This window comes from Anser anser, assembly GCF_964211835.1.
Source record: "Anser anser genome assembly, chromosome: 17".
NCBI lineage: Eukaryota > Metazoa > Chordata > Aves > Anseriformes > Anatidae > Anser > Anser anser.
The window spans coordinates 1,825,203-1,845,578 of NC_139738.1; the positions used below are offsets into that span (position 1 = coordinate 1,825,203).

The 20,376-nt window shown below is 43.6% G+C and overlaps 2 protein-coding genes across 16 annotated transcripts in view; one reads left to right on the forward strand and one right to left on the reverse strand.

Annotated features, from left to right (window-relative positions):
- The window catches only part of MMEL1 (membrane metalloendopeptidase like 1), a 29,014-nt gene extending 18,358 nt beyond the window's left edge, over window positions 1–10,656 (forward strand). For both annotated transcript variants that reach the window (XM_083802466.1, XM_083802465.1), the window contains exons 17-23: window positions 747–805; window positions 2,899–3,018; window positions 4,110–4,243; window positions 4,530–4,595; window positions 6,837–6,932; window positions 7,190–7,266; window positions 7,655–10,656. In XM_083802466.1, coding sequence (XP_083658592.1) covers window positions 747–805; window positions 2,899–3,018; window positions 4,110–4,243; window positions 4,530–4,595; window positions 6,837–6,932; window positions 7,190–7,266; window positions 7,655–7,754 — 652 coding nt within the window. In that variant the 3' untranslated portion in view covers window positions 7,755–10,656. The remainder of the gene's footprint in view (window positions 1–746; window positions 806–2,898; window positions 3,019–4,109; window positions 4,244–4,529; window positions 4,596–6,836; window positions 6,933–7,189; window positions 7,267–7,654) is intronic.
- LOC310882957 (transcription factor HES-5-like) overlaps window positions 7,273–20,376 on the reverse strand; it is a 29,949-nt gene continuing 16,845 nt past the window's right edge. For 6 of the 14 annotated variants that reach the window (XM_083802485.1, XM_083802477.1, XM_083802479.1 and 3 more), the window contains 2 exons: window positions 17,688–17,868; window positions 16,440–17,565 (listed from right to left, as the gene is read on the reverse strand). In XM_083802485.1, coding sequence (XP_083658611.1) covers window positions 17,324–17,565; window positions 17,688–17,868 — 423 coding nt within the window. In that variant the 3' untranslated portion in view covers window positions 16,440–17,323. The other 8 variants (XM_083802481.1, XM_083802482.1, XM_083802480.1 and 5 more) reach the window with 5 other exon arrangements.

Sequence of the window (20,376 nt, forward strand, 5' to 3'; positions counted from 1 at the left end):
TGGAAAGAGGAATGTCTGAGGCTGATGCTGCTAAACACTTTTCACGAGCTCATGCATCCAACTGTTACTGCATTGTTCAGTAAAACAGGCTGACTAGAAGTGTATGTCAGGTAGAAGAGATGGAGGGATGGACAGAAGGGAAGAAATATAAAGAATAAAAAAGTTGACAAGCTATTGGGAATATTTTCCAGGAGCAGCTTACTTCAAACAAGAATTACTTAAAGTTAGTACTCATTATCTATAAAATATTGGACTCCAAATGCAAGCATTTGCAAGTCTGGAGTCAGATATGCAATGAGAGTGATTGTTCAGTTTTAATTAAGGTGTTTCAACATATAAGTTTGGTCTTAACTTCTAATTTGGAGTATCTGCCTTCTGCTGCTTAAAACGCCATCTAGATGCTAATTTTCTTTTTAATGCAATACTTCTCATTTCCTCTTAAACTCATATAGTGTTAAAGGGACCTGGTAAACAGCCACCACACTTCACCCCAGGGTAGCTGTTCAACGTTCAAGAGCAAATGCATTTCTCACTTTAACTTGTTATTCTTTTGAGTGAAAGATGCCAATGAGTGAGAGATCAGGTATTTCCTCATATAATTATTTCTTGACAACTGTATGCAGTGGCAGCCTTCTTCCCTACCTCAATCCCTTCCTTATCTGCAGTCTGCATTTTTGAATAAGATTAATCAGTAAGAAGAATGTTTATAATTGATGACTAACTTTGTGTGCAACATTTATTTTTAGATGGATAATCGGGGCTGCGGTGGTCAATGCTTTCTATTCCCCGAATCGGAACCAGATAGGTAGGTTTACAACAATTTTACACAGCCGTATGGAACTAATTAACCATTTATTGCACCACAACAGTGCAAGTCAGCTGTCTAGAGGTAAACCTGCTCAGAATTTCCTCAAAGGCAGAGGCAAGATAGACAGGCTGTTCTTTTCAAAATGTTGTTTTGTTGATGAATATTCAACTCCCCACCACACACACACACTTGGCAGGCATAGTTCATATACTGTAGTTGGAACAGCCTTATGTTTGAAAGCCTGAGACAGTAACTGCTACTATGTGAGTGCCAGCTTCAGCAACCAGTGCTCATAGCATATTCTGGGCTGTTTCTACTCATGTTTCCACATTCCTGATAAACACAAGGGCAGCTTTCCAGTTTGTTTTCTGTACAGATGGTACAGAAATAATTTTGCTAAGGAGTATAATAGACTAAAGAAAGCTGCCTCAGCTTAACGTGATATTAGGTCTGAGATACTCTGGAGAGTCGCTAGCCTGACTTCTCCTGTTCTTAGCAGACAAGAAGATCCTCAGCTATAAGACTTAATGAACCTGTCTGGCTCCACGTACTCCCCAATCCCTGCAGATGGCCAGAAGTCCAGGTTAAGCCTAGAGACACAGCAGTCTTTGCTGAACTCTGAGCACCTCAAACAGGCGAGGAGCCCGGTCACTTCTGTTATGTAGCGTTTATTTGAATTTCCAGGGCACCAAGAGCTTCTACTGTTAAGTACTGTCAAATACTGTAAGAGAAACACATCTGTGTCTTTCTTGAGCAGACATAACTGTATCTTTTTTGCAGGACAGGATAAAACCACAGTCAAAAGGAAAGATTTAGATAATTTCTAAAGGTAGAAACACCCGAAGCGGCCATTGTTTAGTCCTCTAGCCTCATCAGAAAGGACTATTTCCTAGTTACACAGCTTCCACTTACCTCCATGTTGTGGCACAGTAAAGCTATCACCACTCAGTCCTTCAGCCTTAGTAGCACACTCCTGCAGCCTGCTGATCCAAACCCTCTGAGACCTAAAGGTGTATTTACTCTCAGGCTCCCCATTTATCCATACTGTTTTTATTCTGATAGTAATCAGCTGTGAGCCAGCTTTCCCTCAGTGAACTCGGGCCTTGAAGAAGTCTATTTCCTCTACAGCCTTGCTCTTGTAAACAATGTGGAAGTAACTGGCTTAAATTGAAGATGAATATTCAAGCCAAAATCCCAGCACAGCTGCCTGCAATAGTGTAGATGTCCATTAAATCCTATTTCTTTATATCTCTAGTTTGAGGAAACTAATTTTCCACGCTATTTTCAGTCTCCTGCTTCTGTCTTACTACAGCCTGTCCTATATATTTCTCCTCAAAAACGCATGGATAGAAAATTCTATGTGGTCAAAAAGGCTCATGACTTTGAATGAAGTGTTTGCTATATAATTACAGTATTTCAGTTTTTAGAGAATATCTCACTAGAATGAAGTGCTTACAGTCTTAATTCTTCTAGAAGCATGTATGTCTTTCATTTTACATGCATGGGAAAAAGACTAAATCTACTGATTCTATATAAGGCTTCAGTAGACTGAAGATATACCTCCAGCTGCCCTCCCTCTCCTCCCCCCCAGATCTAAGCACACTCAGAGGTTTGTAGGTTACTGCCGTGCATGTTTTACACACTGAGTGTTGTCAGTAATCAGCATATGATTGCTAACCTTTCTTCAACAAAAATAAAGCAATGAAATAACCGTTAGTTCCCCTATAAAATGTCTCTAAAGCACAAACTGTACCTATCTCCAAACTTCAGTTGCTAAACATTTTGTTCTTGACTTGTGGGAGCATACATTATAGACCAAATCAGGCTAACGTTGAAATGTAAATGATGGTTGGTTCTCAAACAAGGAGATACTGTCATTTCAGATGTGCTAAATTAAACCTTTATTAACTTGTCATTTTCCATTTATCTAGAGAGAAGTAAATTCACATGGGGAGGCAAGATGATGTTTCTAATAATTTTATATTTTAGGTTCTTTCCTGACCCTTAAACTAAATAACCATTCAGTTTGCGAAATATGCAAAAATAAAAGCTACTTTATAGCATCTCTTTCTCTCTTCCCCTCCTTGCAGTTTTTCCTGCTGGGATTCTACAGCCTCCATTCTTCAGCAAACACCAACCTCAAGCCCTGAACTTCGGAGGAATTGGGATGGTTATTGGGCATGAGATTACTCATGGCTTTGATGACAATGGTGAGAAGATAACTCAGAAAACATTCTTTCAGTTGCACTCATTACGTTATAAAAAATTAAAGTTACACACTGCTGTGACTGAAGGATCCATGCATACGTACCTGCTCAGTAACTATCTGGGACCCACACAGGCACGCTATAACCGTTCTGTTGAACATTTTGCAGTGAATGTTTCATGAACTTAGCGGGTCATTCAGGGTGTAAGAGGATTTTAAAAATGAATTGAGTCAATCACAATTCTCAGGAAAACCTTTTACTTTTACAGCATCATCACATCAGAAATACTGTCAGAACAAGCAGATATTCTGGCTTCTAAATGAAAATGAAATCTGAGAACTACATTCCTCATTCATTCATTCTGATGAAAGAGCTGCTGGTAGTGTCTTGAAAACAGGAGACTTTTTTTCCAACATAAACTTTTGAAATAAATTTACCTTATTATCTCTCTTTGATGCTATATAAAATAGTTTTGAGCAAAAACTTGTGATACCGTAAGCCAGTAAGTTCTTATACAAGGGTTTTCTTCAATTTGTTTTTGATGTTAATTAAGCTTGTGCACATAAGCATACAATAGAGCCTCAGTAATCTAGCAAATAAAAAGAATGCTTTAGCAAGAGAGCTGAGAACACCAACTCCAGAACTGTAATTCTATCTTTCTTCTGTTGTGGTAAAGTAATTAATTCTTTATGAACCTTAGTTTGTATAATCACATGGACACACAGAATAAACACCTTAGACACCTCAAAAGAAGGTAGTAAGTTTTGTTCTATGATGTCTGGGTAATCCAGTTTGAAATAAAACTGGACCTTACTGTCATAACTGAAGTCAGGGCTGCTGGCTCAACAACGTACCGTAGAATAACAGAGAATAGAAGAAAGGAACACGATAAGTTTTATCTGTACTCTTGTGCCAGAGGAGAATCAACATTTCTGATAAATCTCTAGCGCACAGTCCTAAATCAAAGGAGGAAAGAAGGGGAGGTGGCGTTACTCAAGCATTAAGAAGCAACAGGTGCTGCACTGGAAGAGCAGTTGCTGTGATTAACAAACTCTGGCTCAAAGCTATCCTTTTTCCTTGGATTTTTCACATAGGTAGGAATTTTGATAAAGATGGAAATATGTTTGACTGGTGGAGCAATTTCTCAGCCATGCATTTCAAGGAGCAGTCTCGCTGTATGGTTTATCAGTATGGGAACTACACGTGGGAGCTGGCTGGAGGACAAAATGTAAGTATGGTTCCTAGGAACAGGCATATTTAGGATCTTTTGGTTCTTTGGAGGAAATGGATATTGGAACAGCAAGCTCAAGGACTTGGTTCAAATTCTTCTAATCTATGGCTTTTACCCTATTAATTTTTTAATTTTAATTTCTTTGTCCTAGCACAAAGTCACTGCTACCTTCTGTTCCAGACATGACTTTCTATCTGTGCTTTATGACTGTGCTTCAGCTTGTGGTTCTTAGGGTTACTGATGTCACTGACTGTAGAGGAAACAAATGATTGTTCTTTTACAGGTCAGTGGAATAAGCACGTTAGGAGAAAACATTGCAGATAATGGAGGAGTCCGACAGGCTTATAAGGTAACTCTCAAATATACTGTGAGTTAATTTTACCCCTGAGATCCAGCAATGGGGTTGCTTCTTATAGCACAGACAATTTGACAACTGACATGTTACTGCCCTATTCTAAAACTTAAAGCCTCAGTTACATATCTGGAAGCTTATGTCCCAATAGATCCAAACGCAGTGTAGGACTGATGGCATTCTTTCACCCAGGAGAGCACCACCTAATTATCCCAGCCACAATTTGATGTACCACGATGCTTGATGCTGCATACTTTGGTCTCAGGTAAACAAGGGCTGTGTTCATAAATAGCCTCAGTGTTAGGTAGGAAAAAGGTAAAGCGCCCTCCGTTTTCTAAAGCTTCTAATCTGAAAATGGCAGCTACAACTTCAAACAGCTTGTCACACAGCAACAGAGCACTAATTTTGTGGCAGTACCATTTTGTGATATTATGAAGCAGAGCAACTGTTTTTTTTCCAGATTTCTTTCTCACACTTTTCATCTTTGATCTCAAAAGCGACACGTCAGTTAGGATGTGAAAAGAATACTTAGATATACCGTCTCCTTCCTGAGAGGGATACAGAGCATATCTACCAAACTATGTGTCTCTAAAATTCTAGCTCCTTTTGTTGCTTTCTTTGTTTTACAAGCTTTAGGAAGATAACGCACAGAAGTTTCTTCTACCTTTCTGCTATTTATTCTGCTAGTCAGTAGAATAAAAATGCAAGAATATTTAGTCTCAGAACTGCCTGCCTATTTCCAAGGTAAAAAGGTTGTGTCAGTCAGTCAGTTATTTTGAAAATAAGAGGAATGCAGCTGGTATTGCAGGACATGACTTCCATGCTGTGGCTGAAAACCAACGTTGTTCAGCATGGTATTATCTGTTAAAAACACCATTGCATAATCACCCTATTTCTCCCGCTACATGAGGGGAAGACAGTGTCTAGCATCAGGTAATGCTGCTGAACCGTCTTCCAGGTTCACAAACCATCGTCACGAACAGGAGCACGGTATTTATCGGCACAAAGGCTCTTTCCATGTGGAGCTCAGGTGTGAGCATGGAATGTTCTTTTCTAAGACTGATCCTAACAGACGTCATGGGAAAACTTTTCCTCTCCAGTGTTTTGAATATGGTAATAGTTAAGGGTGTTTATGGAAGAATATTCTGAGTTTTTAGAAATCTAAACTGACAATTCTGACTCTTAAGGATTACCATTAGAATTAACTACTTCGTTAAAGCGAATATTTACTTGGTTCTGAAAGGTATTACAAACGTGGAAGAGTGGTGTGGTATGACATAATGTCCTGCATACAGATCTTCAGAGGCTTTGTGGAGCTGGATGTATTTTTACCCTCAGCTCTACCTTTTATATTTTGTGTGCTTTAGAACTACCTCAGCATCTACGGGGATAAGGTAATAGAGCCTTTGAAATTAACCAGCATGAGGACACATTAACTTGTCTCCATTATGTCAACATAGCTAAAAAAAGAAAATTGGCCAATTAATGTGTAACAATAAGAGGTAATGGATTTAACATTGAGCAAGATTATTACCTGATATTTTATAAGCAGTTACCTGAAGACATAGAAATCATCAGCACAGAAGTGTGGAGAAGCCTTAACGCTTTATTTCCAGATACAAAAATTCCAACAGAAAAAGTCAGACAAAACCTGGTGATTTTACTTCAAACTGCAGTCACAGGCATTCGGCCTGAGTTGCTTTATTGATCTAGTATCTGTCACCAGCTACACTTCAGCACGGTAGCTGTCACACGTTGTCAGGCTTGCTTTCTGAGACACAGCAGCAAACCAGCAGTCCATCAGAGCAGTAAAATGGTGTACACCACCTTGCTGAAGAAACTCAGAAGACAGCTCCAGGCATCTCCCTAAAGAACGCACAGAGCTTCTGGCCGGTAACAACTACTAATTTGAAACTCTTATTTCCATGTGAGAGTATGATATTTTTCCCTTTTTCATGAACAGCTTTCAGTTCAAAGGTTGCTTCAGAAGCTGAGTGCAGATTATCTTGGTGTATTTGTTTGTATAGAGAAGTCAACAGACTACTTACGACTTTTTTTCCCCCCATAAAATTAATCATTCTCTTGTATCAGAAAGATGAAAACTAGGAAAATACAGAACGGAAGACATGCTGGGTTCACATACATTGTGACTGAAATCTCCAGCCCTAAAGTAACGTTCAAAATACTCGTCATGTTTGAATAGGCCCTTCTCTGAACTGAATCTGTGATAATTTGTAGGCTTATTTAAAATGGCTGGAACGGGAAGGGAAGGAACCGAAGTTGCCTGGACTGAATCTGTCCCACAAACAGCTTTTCTTCCTCAACTTTGCCCAGGTAATAACCCTTGGATACCCACTACATGCTATGTGAAAGTATAAATTGTGGTAGTCTAGAGTTTAGGGAGAAAATCAGTCTTGAGTTCTGCTTGGAAAGCTGTTGTAGCTATTCTACTTCCTCTGTAAAACATACTCCCAATTATATTGTCATAAATGGGATGGCTCTTAGGAAAAAGCTTTGAAAAACAGGGAGAAGGTATCGGAATTGAATTCCCTTTAATAGCGACCCACTAATTGTCAATTTTCCTTGTCTAGGTTTGGTGTGGTTCCTACAGACCAGAATATGCCAGCCAGTCAATAAAGACAGATGTTCACAGCCCTCTGAAATACAGGTGGGTTTATTTACTGATAGCATCGCTTGGTTCAATGCCTTGCACCAATACAGCACAAAAGGAGAGAGCGGCTCATTGCTAGTAGCTGGCTGCTGACAGGCAAGATAAATGTAGGCTAACTTTCAGAAATCCTGCCATAGTAGGACACTACTGAAGAGTACATTCCTTTACTTAGCCTGGTGAGTTTGCCAACTTATACAGAATACTTGTTGTAGCACTTAATTAGCTGCATGAGCTGTGTTGTTCTTGCAGAGCTGGTGCCTCATGCTCTGAGACTGTAACTGGGTTATCTGACTGTAAATCACATCACGGACATAGCTTTCTGTTTTCCAGAGCAATGGGCTCCGTGCACTGCATCTGTGTAAATAAGTTCCTTCTCTTTGTTCAGGGTGATGGGGTCTCTGCAGAACTTTGAAGCCTTCTCAGAGGTGTTCCACTGTAAAAAAGGCACATCCATGCATCCTGCAGAGAAATGCAGAGTTTGGTAACCAAAGGAATACTGGCAAGAATGACAGATACTCTGGTGACACAGTGAACAGTTTTTGCCAATGACGTGCCTGATGTTTTCCTGTTCAGTCACAGCCAAGGCCAATGGTGCAGCTACTGTAGTTTGAATCAAGGAAACTACAGCACTCAAGCTCTCACGGTTCCACTGGGAAGCGCGCAAGAATCTCAGTGACTGAGGGGCTGTGCTGAAAGCCACAGTATGCTCCAGAACAGCCATGACTGTTTGAAATGACATCCTGACTGTTACTAAGATACCACATCAGGGTTACAAAGACTAATTCTTAAAAATAAAAGACAAACCAACAAGCAACTACAGATCTATTTTTCAGAAAGGAACAATACTTTTAATATGTCCTACAACTGCGCCTTCTGAGATTCAGCAAACCTGTTTGAGGTGTTTCACTGAACTGTTTTCTAGTATTCCAATTCAGTTTCTGGTGCATTCTTCCCAAGTTCAGGTTAGAGCTAGTTGAAATTCTCATGTTATCTGTCTACTTGCACTTTGATTACTGCTTTGATGTAAGAGATTGCTATTTGTCTTGATATGTTACAAAATGAGCTGTATGTTAAAACGCCTGTCAGCTGCTGACTTAATGCAGAACTGCACTCTTCTATTTGAGTTTTTCTGCTCCAAAGAGCAACTGTATCATGACCTTAAAGTGAGGTATTACTAGATAGAAAGATCAACTTTTAGGAGTCAAAATTCTATTGTTACGGATAAAACTACAGGGTCTCTTCCTTCAAAGATATATTTTAAAAGATGCTTATTCTTGTAGAAGTGTATAAAATTATTTTGGGCAAATAATTGAATGGAAACAATTAAGTAGTTCTTAATCCCAAGCCTGTTCGTTTTGCCATAGTCTATTTTTCAGTATTTACACTTGAAAATGTGACAAATGTTAAATTTTAATTAAAACAAAATCACAGTAGCCAATTCAGCGAGGATTTTGCTATAGAAACATTAGGGTGGCTTTCTTAAGTAACTTTTCTAATATGATGATACTATTTTAAACTGCCAACACTTAGTAGTGCATTTTAAATACTCTTCCAGCAAATGCTTTTCTTTCTAGCACAGAAGTCGCTGGAAAGCAAGATAGTAACTGCCAGTACTTAGCTTATGAAGTGCCAAATCACACTGCTCATTCACTTCACTTATTTTGTTTGCACACCACTAACAAGAGGTTTGATCACCTAAACAACAGGGAAGGAAGTGAAAATCACTTAAGAGAAAAAGCTTTGCCCAACAGAGATGACCCATTGAAGTATTCTGGCCTATTTGACAATAAGAGCTGGCTAGATCACTGAATGAAGCCCTCTAAAATTTTTTTGTGAATGTTTTATCTGCTACAGTGAAATCAAGTTGTAGATAAATTGCAGCTTTTACTGTAGCTGGGAATATATAGTTCAATGGCATCTTACTTCTATCTTCAAAGTAATCTTAGAAGATTACTTTGTCAGAGAATCAGTGCTACCTCAGGGATTAACCACTCATCTGTGCCCTTCAAAGTGTGAGAGTTCAGTATAGAAGAGAGAATAAGTACTTACATAGGGTTGAGTTGCAGGTTTATTCCTTTAATCTCTCTTCAAAAGATTAAGAACAGACTGTTCAGCACCCACCACTAAAGTTGCCTACTGCAAACAAGTATTACACAAAGCACAGAATTTGGCTTTCACCTCAGCTAATAGAGGAAAATTGTTTCACATCTAATTCGCTTCTGTGCTGCACCTCAGATGACTACATACACAGGCCTCTTCAAGGAAACGCAGCCTAAATTGCATTTGGTTTTATGTTAAAGCTGTGTCTATTAACTGGGGAGAATTGCACTTGGGCCCTTTCCAAAACAAACAAAAAAAATTGTTATTCTACACCAGGATTAAGCTCACTTAAATGGCTCGAAAGCTCTCAAAGGAAACCTTTACAGAACCGGGCACGTATTCCTCTACCTAGGAAAAATGGGATCAGCTCTGCAGCTAAACACCTCTGTGAGCAGTGTTTTTCCAATTGGGTGAAGTATTTTCTGCAGGAGCTTCCCATTTCTGCCCAGTTACATTTATTTGTCCCCTATCTTAGACGTTGCTTGGTGTCCTTTAGCAGGAAGGATGCAAGTTAAAGCTAGGAAATAACAGACTGTCCACAAATAAGCAGGTGGCTTAGACATTAATGAAGTTTCAGTTCAAACTGACTATCTGCTGGCTTCTGACTCCATCCAGAACTAGAACCGTGCCATGAGACTGGAGAAGTAGCAGGAGACTCTTGGGATTCTAATGTCCTAAAAGGCTTTCTGCGTATTACATTACTTTATGCCGGCCATCATTAGGGAGGTAAGAGGCCAGCATACCAACCAGCTAGTGAGAATTCTGACAACTAAGTCCTGCATGACAACAGTGCTTCAAGGTGCTTGCAACTGGATGTTGAAAGCAAGCCTAATTTCCATTTTGTTTTTTATCCACTGCAACAACAACAACAACAAAGTAGTTTTGCTCTTGAATTATCCAAATGCTCTCGGCCCACATCTTGTTAAGACTGTCATACAGACTAGGTTTGCATTTGCTTCTGGATTGGATTATGCATGTAATAGGCTAGGAACTTTATTGTTTCTGAGGTGTTACCTATATAGCTACCAACACGACCTAAAATCCTCTGTAGAATGAAATGCTGTCCAAGCTTTGTCCTGGCCATTAAGTGAGGTTAACCTTTCTTACCACATCTAAAACTGATTCTTACTGATAGATCATTTGACTACTGTTTCCTATTTGAAGAAGTTTAATTTATTTTAGCATTAAATGACTGGTCACAAGATAGTCAAGTGCTCTGACAAATCAGCTTTTGTAACTTGATTATTTGTGTATGGTGGCAGGCAAAATAAACTGTATTTAACTGCATTTTGTCTATTTTCCACGCCATGCTGCATGCTCACAGTAAAGCTAAATTTCTTTTTCAGGCAATAAAAAGGTTTCCCTTGTGTATCTAACACCTTCACATGGCTCTTCCAGTAAGCTACATTGGCCAAAGTGCGTTTCTTTCCTCTGTCCTCGTGTACCTTTAAGAGCCTGCTGTTCACAGTGCATCAGGACTCTCCAAGAAAAGCATCCTGGCCTTGAGATGCCTTCAGTTTTTGCCCCCTGCATACCACAGTAATAGACACCCATTTTCCCAGTTTGTTCTGAGAGAAAGGAGTTCTCCCTAGGGCTCTAAAGGGAGCCCTGCTATGCTCTGAACATTATGTTCCTTTTGCCAGCTTCTGCTCAGAGCTGAACAATAACAGTTAGGTCTAGATTAATCTGGCAAATACAGATTTCATAACAGGTTTTGGTAGTTTACTTATCATCATGAAAACGTTTTCATTCCAGGGTTATTACAAAGAGAGTGACATTTTAGATACTACACTGAGCAGTAATTTGTCTGCTAAGTCACTGGTAACTGTACCTCTGGATAACATGCAATTGGAATACTTCTTAAGGGACAGTACGGAGAAGCAAATCTGAGGAAGAACTTGAAAAGCTTTTGATGTAAAATCCAAGAGACAATATATGGAAATAAACAAAACCAACACACACAAAACCAACACGTTCTGTTAATTGCCAACACGAACAATATCACAAACTCAAGGACAGAATCTGGCATGGTATCTTGATGCATATTTACGTACTCGTGTTTGCAGTGGTGCAGCTAACATACAGGACTACTAATGCACGAAGACAAGTTTACCACACATTGGCAGTAAGAGAACAGAGTCCTTGTGGCTTCATTTTTGCTTCTTTTTTCATGCTTTTTTCATTATCTGGTGACCTCCCGTCTGCACTGTAAGAAACACAAGAGCAATGGTGATAGCTGGGGAGCAGTTTATATACCCCAGCACATTCCCAACCTGCTGGAAAGGTCCCTTACTCACACAAGACAATTCAGAGTTACGCACAAGAACAAAACCATGCAGTTACAAAGAAGAGTCTGCCAAAGTTGTGACCAGTAATACCGTGCTATAAACAGTTTTAACTGGACTATAAGAGCTGTAAGTATGCTACAGATATTACAGCGGTATTAACTTAGGTACTATATCATTACTAGAAATGGTCCTGGGGCTGGTCAGATTTGCATATAATCCTTGTCTGAAAGCACAAGCTATTGTCCTTTGTTACTGCACTCACAGGGCAGTTCTGGCCTAGAGAACTGTTTTATATTCATTCACCTAAGTCTTAGCAGAGGGACTGTGAAACTGTCTGATACCCGACTGCTAGGCAGTCGTTGCCTACTGCTGGGAAACTCAGGCAAGTGACAACAGTATATATATGCCAAGCAAGGGAAACAGCACACAACCGTGCAGAGGTCAGGTGGAGGAGGTTCACACGGCTGACAATTTAATTACTCTGCAAAATCATTAAGCTCTGGAGATGTGCCATTAGAAGTTCTGGCACATGCAACTGCTAAAGGGATAATTAAAATGTGCCTGGGAGGTTTTATTCCAAGTTATTATTACAGCACATGGAAGTTACTTGATTTTTTTCTTCTAAGTTTATTATGCCTCCCACCTGCAGAAGAATCTTTCCATCTGTTGCTTTCTGCCTTTGCCAGCACAGCCCAAGTGCATAAGCTACAACCACCCATTACAGCCCCACACGTGCCCTCTTATTTCACCCCTATTGCAGTCATAAATCCTCTCTGCAGTTACAGCCCCTACATCACGATAGCTACCAGTGGCCTCGATGACACGAGAAGAGATACAAGCTCAGAGTAAGTTGCTGCTCTGCAGCAGGTTGCCTTTCTGAAGCCTGGTCAGACTTCGGTGCTTAGTGGCTCACAGAGCAACTTGGCTGCAAGGGGGCATCTCACTGTCCTAGGGGCACCCCGTCACCAGGGGGGTCCCCGCGGGTGGGTTTGATGGTAGCCCGGCTGCCCCAGGGCACCACACAAATTGGCAGGGGGCTCTGGCACTTGGCAGACTGAGGGTTCGAGTTTTTCCAAAACTGAAACGTGCACAAAAAGCTAGGACCCCAGCCACACAGCAGCCTGAAGGGGGAAAATAAAAAAGCATTCATAAAATTAAATATTGCGCCTACACACAGAGGTATTTAGACAGATACAAGAAACTCCTGCACCTTGTGGTGCAGGAACCTTTTGTTCATTTGTTTTCTGCCCCGGAGACATTCTTACAGATAGCAAATTTGGCTCTTATTTCATTTCCCCAAGGCCCCAGTAGTTACTGCAAAGCAAAAGCGTTTCCCTTACTCACCTCTGTGCAGCATACTCCACTGAGACTGCAGCAATGGCGTCTTCTCTGAGAACGGTGTGTTGAAGAAGTCCCACCTGCAGAGGAATAACACCCCAAATCACCTCAAACTGTGGTGCCCACACCTGCCTCTTAACAAGAGGATTTGAGAAGTCCATGGTCAACACAGTAAATCAAAAGGGTTTATAATTTTGTGAGGCAAAGTGGACATAACTAAAACAACAAATTTACTATTTTGAGTTACATCTTAAGAAAAAGAAAAAGAAGCTAGAAGGAAGAAGCTTTTTGTAGCGTGAGCCAGACCTCAGCCAAGGTTTTTCAAATCAAAACCGGACAGTGAAAGGGCACCCTTCCAAGGGGGAAAAAAAAAGTTCCTTTGTAGGGTACACCCTATTCTCCCATGGACATTTGCAAAGATTTAGTGCTCATACTAGGAAACTGATTCTTCTGCCTCTCAAATTAAGCATCTTGGTTAACCTAAGAAAACTTGCCTTCTCCATAGGAAAAGCAGCAGTGACTTTTGTTGGATTTTTTTTGACTGTTCCATTCCCACCTCTCAGGTCTCAGGAAGCAAATGCATGTGTGAGTAAGCATCTAAGAACTGCAGATAGCTTTCCTTGTTTAGAAAGCTGCTGCTCAAGTCCAACAAGCTGCTATTTTCCCCCTCTAAGTTTGGAGAGCATTGCTGCAGCAGTTTCAACAACTTCTCCTAATCTGAAGCCTGGCATACCACAGTGTTTTGGACAGATAAGTCTGAACACACGACTGAGGTAGTGTCTGGCTGGCAGTCTTGAAACAAGGTTGGAAAAAAAAAGTTACCGTTCACACAACGGTTTTACAGAGCATAAGCAGCAGGGTGTGAGCCAGCAAGAGCAAGGAGCCAGCACACAGAGACCTGACCAAGTAACTCGTGGTGCTCCTACCCGAGGTTTCGCGCTTCCCTCAGCAGCTGCAGAGCTGTGATGACTTTTCAGGTATTTTCAAAGGAATGTAGTCACCCGAGGAGCTCAGTGCACGACCATCTTTTTCCTCTACCTGCACAAATAAATAATGCATTTTGCATTAGTTAAGAAAGAAACTATCCCAAAACCAAGGTCTACAATATTTTTTAAAGGAACGCCCAACAACCCAGAGCTTTTGCTACTGAAACAGGGCTTACGCACGCCAGGAAGTAACAAGATGCATGTTCAACCTGCAGAGCTTTCAGATGGATTTTACCCCACGCATTGTGCCCTACCAAAACCAACAAAGCCTGCCAGCCACTCACACACCGTACTACTTCTGTCATTTACAGTTGCTTCCAGGCTACACTGCCTGTAAGATCTGTTTGTGTCTGTCCTCAGAGACTTGGGTGAACAGCCCCCAGGCCAGCCCCTCCACAGCACCTCAACCACAAGAGTGAACAAATACACATAACGGGGCAGAAATCAGAAGCTCCTGCAGAAAATACTTCATCCTAGTGGAAAATTCTGTTCACAGAGGCGTTTTGCTGCAGAGCTGATTTTGTTTTACATTCCTGGGTATTTAAGCATCACAGAGGCTCTGTTACACACCCAGCAAAAGCAGATTCCCTTCTGATGTTTTCCAGGAGAGGAAAGGAACCCTTTCCTGCTCCCATGCTGCCACCTGGCGACAAAGCAGGCTCCAACTCCTACAACAGACCAAAAGACGCATCAAACATCAGCAAGATTTTTCAAACTCCAGTACATGAAACCCACACCCGCTGTAGATGTCACCCACACCGCTTCTGTGGGACTTTTTGCACTTCAGCTGATTCCCAACACGAGCTCTCTGTATGTGCCTAGGAAATAAGGTGCTGGGGACGACAGGGAAGAGGAAGCACAGGAAATTCCTGTCTTACATTAGTCATCCCCAGCTGCTGGTCGCCAAACAATGTCTGGGCTGGAGGACACAGTTCTTTGCAAAAACAAAGCAACAGTTGCTGCCTGAAGGCTGTGACGAATCCCTCCTCCAGGTGACAGCGCTGACCGAGTGCTACTCGGCTCCTCTCCGGGCAGTTCTCTGACTTCTTGCCATTTGGGGCTTTGGTTTTGAAAGTTTGTTCACGAGAGCTTTTGACTAAGCGATGGACGTGACCCTTCATACGTGTGCATCGCAGAACAAGCAGAAATAAACAACTGGCAGGTTTTACAGCCGGCCACGTGGCTTTGGTGGAAAACATCAAACGTCCAACCCCATGAAGCATAAGCCAGCTTCCAAAGAATTAATTCAGAGGAAAAAAAAAAAAAAAAGGAAAAAAAATTGTCCACCCAGTGAGTGTTTCTATGTATTTTTTTTGTGATGTATTCAGTAAGTCATACACATTTCGCGTGGGCATCTCATAAGCAAAACCCTTCAGTGTAATTGGAAGCACTGCTGGAAAAAATACACTCTCTAAATGTGCTTTATGCCTTACCCTAGTCTTCTGTCCACATACAAGCAATCACAGCATCATATAGAGAGAAGCTGGAAGGTGGAAGAGATTTTCCAGCACTGGCTGACACTGATGACTAAAATGAAACAAAGTCATGTGAAACACACCCAGGGGAAGGTGGTTTTACAGGAGCTGTGCCCTCTGGTGGCTAAAAATTAAATACTTACAAACTTTTCAAGGGCTTTCCCTTGATAAAATTGTTGGCTGACACGATGAGGGGTTCCTAGCTGAAACATCCCGTGTTCACACGCAAGCTGCAGAACTACCACATCTGTTTTACCTGTTTTTAATGCTTTGCACCTAAATATGAGCTTGCACAAAGGCAGCTCGTTGCCGTGGTCGGGCTGTTGTCACAATTATTAGGAAAGAAGAAACCCCGGTGACCCCGTGCCTCCTCCAGAGCTGCTTACCGATGTGGGGAGGGATCTGCTCCCCTCGCTGGGTCCTCTCACCCGAATCCAGGTCCTGCTTTTTACAACTCCCAGACCGCCACCAAGCGTTACCAGCACAGCGTCACTGCTAGGCAAGGAAGCAAGCTCATGGCAAAACAAAAATGACAAAGCACAACAAAAGCACTCTCTGAGCTCTCAGAGAAGAAATGACAGGAAGGCATTAGAGGGTGCCCAGCACTGCAGCAACTGAGGCTGCTTCCTCTCAATGCCAGGTGAAAGAAATCAGGTGAAAGGAGGACTCGGATCCCAGCTGCTGCCCGTGGGGCCACCCGACGGGCAGGCGGGAGGCTTTACCACCCAGGTGAGGAGGTTGTGGGCGGCTGGGAGGCACAGTGCCTAGGGAGGAGCTCTGTGTGATTCAGCCAGGACAACGTGTGAGCAGCACCTGCTTACCTCAGGGGGTTCAAGGTGTAAAGGTGATGGAGTCATGAGAATATAGACAGTAGACAAGAACGTAAGCTCCTTTTCACTTTACAGGAAGGCCCACTTCTTTGGAAGGCTGACATTGTGGTGTTTTCAGGGGGCCGCACATCCCACAGAGACAGGACCCAGCCAGAAGTTGCACACAAATGCATTTTATTGCTCTCTACAAACCCAGAGACGCATACACAGTATGCACGCGCGCCATAGGGCTGTCCCAATAGTGGGAGAAACACCATCCACCATGAATTACACCACTTAGTACAGACAGCAATCATTATTATAATGAAAATGATAGAAAAAGCATAGCTTACACCCAAAATGTATAACATTGACCAATCAAGCTTCTTATCTACCACTTTTCTTTAACATAAAGCAGTAACGCACTCTTTTCCTAAATCGAAAAAAGCAGCAGAACAGTAGAAATATTCCACATAGTTTCCTGCCTCCTGTTCATCCATCACACTTTATATACTAGGACTATCAGAGGGTCAATAGAGAGAAATCCAAGGCAGAACAAAGCCACCTGTGATGCAGGACAAGTTATAAACAAACAGGGGGAAATGACATTTAACCAAGTGTGGGTGAACAGAAGGGTGGTACATTTATCCTCCAGCATGACTGAGCAAACAGGCGCTGCTAGTCAAGCCAGAGCAAAGCCGACGGCTCATACACGTCACATTAGAGAAATCTCTCCTACAGCAATTCTCGTCCGTCACAACTGTGACATCTACAAAACGCCCTCCTTCAGTCTGAAGACATCGCCCCCTGACCGGGCAACGCGCTGGGTGCCGTGCCACCAGCACCCACAGCTTCAGTGCCACTCAGCAGAATGCCTCAACTTTTGCCAAAGGCTCCCGTGAAAGTCAGAAGTCTGCCATTCTTTTCAAACATAAATAAAATACACGGGGAAATCATATTCCCTACTGGAGAGAGGATCAGAGCTGGACTACCAGATGCAGTCAGATCCTTCCTCTGGACTCTAAAGGCAAAGGTCCGTGGAGCGAGGACTCCCCTGACTACCAGGGCCTCCAGAGAGTACCGGCGTCTTTTGGAGATGCTTGCTTCAGGGCGCTGGGCTTGCCGGGGGAAAAGGCGACCTCTGGAGCTGCTGCCTGGCTCTTCTGGAAGTGACTTAAGAGCTTGCTCTGTGTCTCAGTTCGGACTTTATGAAGAGAGAGGAAATGGAAAGCTTCTTGCAAACACCTAGAGTAGCCCTCTCTGAAGTCAAACTGAGAGCTTTTATGGAAGGATGCTACAGCTAGAAGAGAAAAGAGGGAGGGGAAAGAAAGAGAAGTTTAAAGCAGTTGTTCATGGCTAGAGATTCATAAAACTGTAACAGCTTTATAGTAAGCTAGAGACTGAAGTAAACTTGATACTCACTCTTCAGCTGCAGCTGGCTCTGCTGTTTCAGGTAGCTGACGGTCATCTCCAGGATGTCGGCTTTCTCCAGCTTGGAGTTGGGCTGGTGCCTCTGGAACTCCTTCTCCAGGAGCAGCTTCAGCTGCTCGATGCTGCTGTTAATCCTGTCCCGGCGCATTTTCTCCACCACCGGCTTCCTGAGCTGTAAAAAGCAAAGGAAAAGAGACCCACGGTTAGATCTCTCTGCCACCTCACGCTGTTCCCAAACAACCTGGGCCAGTTTCTCAGCTGCTGTAACTTGCTACGAGAACAGCTGAGAGCGTGGCTCCGCGCTGCCTTGCTGCGGCTGGACTTACTTTGTTTTTCTCCTTCGGCGTCAGCAGGTTGTCGGGCTCCAGGAACACAGTGCTGGGAGCCATCCGTCCCGAGGGGAGGGAAGGTCTCAGAGTGGGAGTCCGGGAGAAACGTGGTGCTGGAAGCTGCCTCTGCCCCCTATTTATACCCCGCAGCCTCCCCGAGAGCCTGTGGGTCTGCGGCTCGGCAGAGTTTCCCACACTGCGGGGCCAATCAGAGAAATGGGCAGCACAAAGGGAGAAGCTGCTGTTCCTGCATGCTCGGCTGGCAGTGAATAGCCCGGGGATAATGACCTTCTCCCAGATGAGCAGGTGGGGAGTGCGTGGGGCGTGAAAGAGCGGGATCCGAATCACGTCTCAGAAGCTGGGAAAGAGCCGGGGCAGAGGCTGCTGAGCACCGCTGCACATCGGCGGCGTTCCCGGCACGCCGGGGCGCGGAGGCCGGTGGCAGGACCCCGAGAGCTCCGTGCAGGTCCCTCCGGGGACGCTCCGAGGCACATGCGTACACGTGCGCGGATGCACACGCACACACGAGCGGTTTCTGTAAGCCCCTCTGCCTTGTTCTCACTGCAAGGCACTCGGTTGTGCTGCTCTAGGTGAGTGTGGCAGCCGCTTTGCACAAGTGAAACAGAAAACTGCTTTTCTGGCTTGCCTCACTGCACAGCAATACATCTAACTGTACACACACGCCGTTATCCAAAAAGTTCCTATTTTGACCTTTGGTCTCTTTCCTCAAGATCTCAGGCACCTCTTTGGAACGCTCTCAAGCCCTGCAGCAGGCACGTGATGTTGCTGTTTCCAAACACCTGCACGATCAATCCGAGAGGAGGAAGATCTGAGCCTGGGGCTCAGGTCAGCCTCACGTGCTGCCTTCGCACTTCTTCCCCAAAGCTTGTTTTGCTCTAAGTACTTTATTTCATCTATGCACAGAACAAATTGTTAGAAATCAAGTTGCTGACTCCTCGTTGTTTTGCAGGGGGTCGGTTTCTGTACTGAGATGCAGCCTCTGCACCAGCGGTGCCTGCAGCTGGGGGTGTTAACGGTGCTGCTCTCTGCGTCCCATAAACACCCCCGGAGATTCACGCTGCAAAACTCGAACCAGATCTGCCTGCACCTATCCTGCCCCCTGCCCATGCGAGTGCTGCTTGCTTTTACAAGCTGCAGCCACAAGAACAGCTGGAGAAGGGAACAGCAGCAGCGTGTTCCCTGCATCCCCTACACCCATGACCTGGAGAAAGCTGCCAGCAGTGTGTGTGTCAGAGCCGTGCTGGTCCCAGATTCACTCCCCGTGTGCTCTGAGACCCCATCGGTGCAGCTCACCTTCCTGTGAGCTTCGGCACCCCCTCTGCAAGAACCAATACAGGAGCGGTAATTGTCAGATAAAGTCCGTAAAGTAATGCTGGGGTTTGGTTGGGGGTCTCTTAATGAAATGGAAAAGGTTCTAAGTAAATCCTGTTTGTGCTTACATTAATTTACGTGTGGTCATCTATATACTGATAGATTTTAACGTGAATGCACACACACATGCCTACATTTCTCTCTCACCCTGCCACTTATTTATTTCTAGGTCCAGGTAAGGCTTCAGTGCCCTCCTCCAGGCTCTGCTGCTCCGTCCCCATTGTGCTGCTGCTGAATAGGCTCCCTTCGTGCCGTACAGAGCAGCAGCTGTTGGGCTCCGAGGCTTTTATGTCAAGTTGTGGGAAAGTTTTTGTGACACCATTTCACATGTTCTCCTCAAAGCTGGTGGATTATCTCTGAGCCCATGTAATGCCACCCCTGAAACCAATCTTCCCCTCTGTGCATCCCTCTTGGGGAGATTCCCTGAAACAGAAACTCCTGAGCAGTAACTCATTGCTCAAGCTCATTAATCAAGCGCACGAAGAAGAAATGTGGCAACGCCAAAATCGGCAGGGTCCGCTGGCAACTTTGCTAGGGACAATTTCTGTTTCCCAGACTAACTCGCTAGGAAGCAGCTTGAAGTCCTAATTTCCCCTTGCAGCGCAGGTTTTAGTCTAACAAAGGCGTTACAAGTGTCAGATGCCTTCCCTGTCTCAGCTTTCCTAGCAGCTCAGCTCCCCACATGTGGCCAGTCCGAAGGCAAGCAGCAACAAGGAGATGGCTGTGCCAGCGCCTCGCCAGATCGCAGGGCAGCAGCGGTCGTGCCCTTGGCACGAGAGGGGCCAGTGCTCCAAGTTCCTTCCCCATTAGGATCCAGACTGACCCGAAGCCTGCCGCTGAGCAGGCTGAACGCTTATTTAAATCTCCTGCAGCCTTGAGAAATTCACTTTACCACAAAGGCTGGCGGCCCTGTATCTTTAGAGATACAAGATCTCCCCCCAGGTGGTCCCATGGAGGTT